The sequence below is a fragment of the Anguilla anguilla genome, chromosome 8 (assembly GCF_013347855.1).
Source record: "Anguilla anguilla isolate fAngAng1 chromosome 8, fAngAng1.pri, whole genome shotgun sequence".
NCBI classification, from domain to species: Eukaryota; Metazoa; Chordata; class Actinopteri; order Anguilliformes; family Anguillidae; genus Anguilla; species Anguilla anguilla.
In genome coordinates, this window is record NC_049208.1 from 1,655,122 (window position 1) to 1,661,121 (window position 6,000).

At 52.2% G+C, this 6,000-nt stretch overlaps 1 protein-coding gene across 1 annotated transcript; it reads left to right on the forward strand.

Annotated features, from left to right (window-relative positions):
* The first annotated feature begins 795 nt into the window (after window positions 1-795).
* On the forward strand, window positions 796-2,078 carry LOC118233439 (DNA-binding protein HEXBP-like). The gene is made up of 2 exons (XM_035429221.1): window positions 796-826; window positions 1,171-2,078. The coding sequence occupies exons 1-2, from the start codon at window positions 796-798 to the stop codon at window positions 2,076-2,078; spliced, it is 939 nt and encodes a 312-aa protein (XP_035285112.1).
* Window positions 2,079-6,000: the final 3,922 nt, after the last annotated feature.

The window sequence follows — 6,000 nt, forward strand, 5'->3', positions numbered from 1 at the left end:
AAGTAAGAGGAGGTGTAATCTTGGCTCTGATATCTCTGATCTTTTTGGAAAAAAGAAAATGTTAAGAAAAATGTTCTGTCAATGCTGGAATCAGAAGTAACAGAGGGAGCTCTGTTAACCAGGCAATCAGTGGTACAGAATACGAATCTGGGGTTATGCTTATTGGCAGTAATTAGCTTATTAAAATAAGCAGCTCTGGCTTCCTTAACTCTTTAATTATAAGAAACTAGCAGCTCCTTCGTGTGTGCGTAATGAACCTGAAGTTGGGACTGCATCCACCTACGCTCCGCTCTCCCACGCTCTCTGTTCAGAGCTGAGATTCCCTCATTCAGCCAGGCAGAAAGATTCACTAACACTTTAGACCTAGTCCTGTCCTTCAGCCAGGCAGAAAGATTCACAAACACTTCAGACCTAGTCCTGCGAGGAGCAAGGTTGCTGAGCATGACCGATTAAGGCAATTAACAAAATTCTTTACTTGAGTAGGCAGAGTCGTCGTTAACATTCAGTCTGGTGAAAGCAGAGGAGATAATTTTAATAGCTGAAATCTTGTATTTTTAACAATATAATTACTATAAATACAGGCTCTAATGGACTTGGGTTTTGACAATAATGCCTTTGTGATTGGAAATAAAAGTGTCGTTCAGACACAAAGAGTTAAGACTCAGACTCGAGGCGAAGACCAAATCCGACGCATGACCGCGGTCACACGTGGGGAGCGGAGACATGCTGCATGAAATGAAAAGACTCTGCGGTATTTAAAAGCTCAGAAGCGCGAGCATTAGAAGCGTCATCTACATGGAAGCCGCTCAGGAGCCGGTTGTCAAACGTACGCTGATGACACAGCTATACCTGCGGCTGCAGAGACACCTCCGCTCAGCTCTGCTATACCTGCGGCCGCAGAGACACCTCCGCTCAGCTCTGCTATACCTGCAGCCGCAGAGACATCTCCGCTCAGCTCTGCTATACCTGCGGCCGCAGAGACACCTCCGCTCACAGCAGCAGCTATACCTGCAGAGACACCTCCGCTCAGCTCTGCTATACCTGCGGCCGCAGAGACACCAACGCTCAGCTCTGCTATACCTGCGGCCGCAGAGACACCTCCGCTCAGCTCTGCTATACCTGCGGCCACAGAGACACCTCCGCTCAGCTCTGCTATACCTGCGGCCACAGAGACACCTCCGCTCCAGCAGCAGCTATACCTGCGGCCGCAGAGACACCTCCGCTCAGCTCTGCTATACCTGCGGCCGCAGAGACACCTCCGCTCCAGCAGCAGCTATACCTGCGGCCGCAGAGACACCTCCGCTCAGCTCTGCTATACCTGCGGCCGCAGAGACACCTCCGCTCAGCTCTGCTATACCTGCGGCCGCAGAGACACCTCCGCTCAGCTCTGCTATACCTGTGGCCGCAGAGACGCCTCCGCTCAGCTCTGCTATACCTGTGGCCGCAGAGACGCCTCCGCTCAGCTCTGCTATACCTGCGGCCGCAGAGACGCCTCCGCTCAGCTCTGCTATACCTGCGGCCGCAGAGACACCTCCGCTCAGCTCTGCTATACCTGCAGCCGCAGAGACACCTCCGCTCAGCTCTGCTATACCTGCGGCCGCAGAGACACCTCCGCTCAGCTCTGCTATACCTGCAGAGACACCTCCACTCAGCTCTGCTATACCTGCAGCCGCAGAGACACCTCCGCTCAGCTCTGCTATACCTGCAGAGACACCTCCACTCAGCTCTGCTATACCTGCAGCCGCAGAGACACCTCCGCTCAGCTCTGCTATACCTGCGGCTGCAGAGACACCTCCGCTCAGCTCTGCTATACCTGCAGCCGCAGAGACACCTCCGCTCAGCTCTGCTATACCTGCAGAGACACCTCCGCTCAGCTCTGCTATACCTGCGGCCGCAGAGACACCTCCGCTCAGCTCTGCTATACCTGCGGCCGCAGAGACACCTCCGCTCAGCTCTGCTATACCTGCGGCCACAGAGACACCTCCGCTCAGCTCTGCTATACCTGCAGCCGCAGAGACACCTCTGCTCACAGCAGAGACAGTAACTGGGCAAACGGATGCTGCATCTCCGTGGCTTAACAGCAACTCTCTGACCCTAAATCTAAAAAAAAAAACACACAGAGTCAATGTGCCTCTCAATAAGAAGAGCAAAACAAAACCTTACAATTAAAATTAACAAAGAGGAAATGGAGGGGGCGTTTTATTTTAATTTTCTCTGTTTATCTTTCTGGATCCCCAATTAAAATTCGACAAACATGTAAAAAAAAAAGAAGCTGAGTAAGTCAATTAAGACAAAATCCAAATTGCTGTAGGATGGTAAGACATTACATACAGTACCACTCAGGGCAGGACAGCAGTATATACATGCAGTGGTCTTTTCACATTTATCATGCTGTGTGAAAGTACGGAGGCAGGCCTCCTACTGAACTATTGTACCCATCCTATCACTATACAAGCAAGCTTCGGAAATAACGGACAAGAAATCAATTACATGGCATCATTGCACAATTTAAAAAAAGTATAACTTTCTCTATTATTATATCTGTCAGATATAATCACCGCAATGGTAGAGAATTCACGTAAGGATACAGAACAGCCGTCAAATTTACTCTTTAAAACCACCACAAGGCCTCATTCTCGCCCACTCCTTACCTGTGACTCGGGTCGGGAGTTTTTGGGTGAGACCCTTAGCTGTGACCCAGTCCGGGTGTTTTGGGCCGGACTCTTAGTTCTGACCGGGCTGAGTGTTTTTGATTGGGACCCTTAGCTCTGACCCGGGCTGAGTGTTTTTGATTGGGACCCTTAGTTCTGACCCGGGCTGAGTGTTTTTGAGCGGAACCCTTAGTTCTGATCCGGACCGGATGCTTTTGAGCGGGGCCCTTAGCTGTGACCCAGTCCGGGTGTTTTGGGCCGGGCTCTTAGCTCTGACCGGGCTGGGTGTTTTTGGGTGGGACCCTTAGCTGTGACCCAGTCCGGGTGTTTTGGGCTGGACTCTTAGCTCTGACCAGGCTGGGTGTTTTTGATTGGGACCCTTAGTTCTGACCCGGGCTGAGTGTTTTTGAGCGGGACCGTTAGTTCTGATCCGGACCGGATGCTTTTGGGCTGGACTCTTAGCTCTGACCGGGCTGGGAGTTTTTGGGTGGGACCCTTAGTCAGCCTGGGTCACCACCGGGGGGCGCTCTTCCTGAAAGGCGGCCCTCTTTTCCCAGCCGGGCCAGATACCCTGCCCAGCACCCCCGCACACGGACCCCTGTCCTTAAAACCCTCCTCCTCATTTCGGGGAAGACCCTTCCGCACGGCGGACATGCTTCTGGAAGGAGCTTCTCTGGGACACGCTGGACGCCCTCACAGCGGTGGGTTTGCGGGCGTAGAGAGCCAGTTTCGCGGTTGTTTTCCTGGATACCGGACACCGCCGGCTCTGTTTTGGAGAGCACCGCGGGGTCGTCAGTGACCGCAGTGAGTCATGAAACACATTCAATACCAGTATTTCATTTCAAGCCTGGGTCTCCGGGGACGAGATCACACCTGGATACTGGAAGAGCTTGTCGATGCCCCCCGTTTGGATGTCAGTTACATCAGCACAGCAGGCAAATTAAAGTAAATGCAGTATGTAATGCAGGTGACGATGGACGCTATAAACGGAAGAAGAGGAAGAGGATGGTGTGCGGCTGTTCACACGTACAGGGAAAATTAGCCTAGCGGGTTCGTGTGATCGGGCAGTACGATTAAAGGGAAGGTGAATGATAAAAACAACAAGTGATTTATAAACATGTAATACAGCGGTTATAACACATGATAATAAATGATTAATAAGTAGTGCAGTGTGTGTGATGGTCTTTGGGTGGTCCTGCTCTGTGTGCCCACCCCCCCCACAGCCCCCATGTACACACACACACACACTGGAACAGAGCCTTCAGGCCAGCCGTCCCAGTAAAGCTGTTTTAGCGCCCGGCCAGCTAACGCGCTTCCTGCTTCCTGTGGAAGGCCTGTGGAGTAATGCCTCTGATATTACAGCAGAGTCACGGCCGGTCCCCAGTATGATCTGCGCAAACACTGCCTCAGAGCTGGGGCTGTGTGCCACCAGCACTGCTGACGTCACAGCCATCACTACAGCTCTCCCAAACCCACATCCAACACTGCAGCTCTCCCAAACTCACATCCAACACTGCAGCTCTCCCAAACCCACATCCAACACTGCAGCTCTCCCAAACCCACAACCAACACTGCAGCTCTCCCAAACTCACATCGAACACTGCAGCTCTCCAAAACCCACATCCAACACTGCAGCTCTCCCAAACCCACATCCAACACTGCAGCTCTCCCAAACTCACATCCAACACTGCAGCTCTCCCAAACCCACATCCAACACTGCAGCTCTCCCAAACCCACATCCAACACTGCAGCTCTCCCAAACCCACATCCAACACTGTTTTTTAGGGGTTTTCTCACCAACGGAAGACGCATTGGCCCGTTGCGTGTGGCCCTGTGGAGCTAACTGGCACGATCCAGATTCGACTCCAGCCCGTCATGCTCACTCACGTATCACAACGCTTCGCCTTAACCACTCAGCAGCATATCACGTTCAGGCAACGCTGCCTGGTGAAGTGTGTGTGTGTGTATGTCTGTGTGTGTGTGTGTGCGTGTGGGTATATGTGCGCACGTGCGTGTGCGTGTGTGTCTATGCCTGATCAAACGTAAAGACTCGGAGTCTGAAGTCCTGAGATACGAGCCCACTCAACACCGACGTGGAGCGACTTATCGAACGTTAGCGCTCTGCTAACGAGCTTCGCTCATTAAGCCCGCGCAGAGCGGCACAGATCTCCCCACCTGGAGCGCTAACGAGGGGAGGGGGGGCTGGAGGTGGGGAGGGGGTGCTGAAGGTGGGGAAAGCGGTGGGTAACGGAGAGAGAGAGAGCCGTGTCCTCTCTGCACAAAGCCTTTCAGACTGCCTCTGCAGAGCGGGGGAGACACGTACGAGCATCAGGAGGCTGCAGGGGGATGTGAGACGCGTCCGAGCATCAGGAGGCTGCAGGGGGATGTGAGACGCGTACGAGCATCAGGAGGCTGCAGGGGGATGTGAGACGCGTACGAGCATCAGGAGGCTGCAGGGGGATGTGAGACGCGTACGAGCATCAGGAGGCTGCAGGGGGATGTGAAGAGGCTTAACTGCTAAGAGTGTGACTCTTTATTACAGACCCTGGGCCTGGTTCAGCTTCAGCTCAGTCAGACTATCTGTCTGTGAGTGAGTGCGTGAGTGCGTGAGTGAGTGAGTGAGTGAGTGAGTGAGTGAGTGAGTGAGTGAGTGAGTGAGTGAGTGAGTGAGTGAGTGAGTGAGTGAGTGAGTGAGTGAGTGAGTGAGTGAGTGAGTGAGTGAGTGAGTGAGTGAGTGAGTGAGTGAGTGAGTGAGTGAGTGAGTGAGTGCGTGAGTGAGTGAGTGAGTGCGTGAGTGAGCTAGCTAGCTGCATGTGTTTGTGTAGGTGTGTGTGTGTTGTTTTTTAGGTGCACGTGTTTGTGTAGGTGTGTGTGTGTTGTTTATTAGGTGCACGTGTTTGTGTAGGTGTGTGTGTGTGTGTGTGTGTGTGTGTGTAGGCTTGCGTGTAGGTGCGTGTAGGCGTGTGTGTAGGTGTATCAGTAAAGAGAAAGTTGTGTGGGAGGATTAGTTTCTGGGTGTATAAATGAGACTGATCTCTCAGGGACAGCAGTATTATGTAGCGATGCAAGGCCACTCACACCTCCCTTCTGTCTCAGTTAAACAGGACACACACACACTCACACACTCACATGCACACACATGCACACACACACTCACACACTCACACTCACACTCACACACACACACACATGCACACACACGTACACACACACACACACACATTCTTTCTTTCACTACTTCTGTGCTGCGCTAAGATTTTTTTAAAAACAAAATACTCGCTTTTATGTTTTGATATGATAAAAATACTAACCTTGGCCGTGTATTGATTAGAATTTCTCCCTTCTGAGC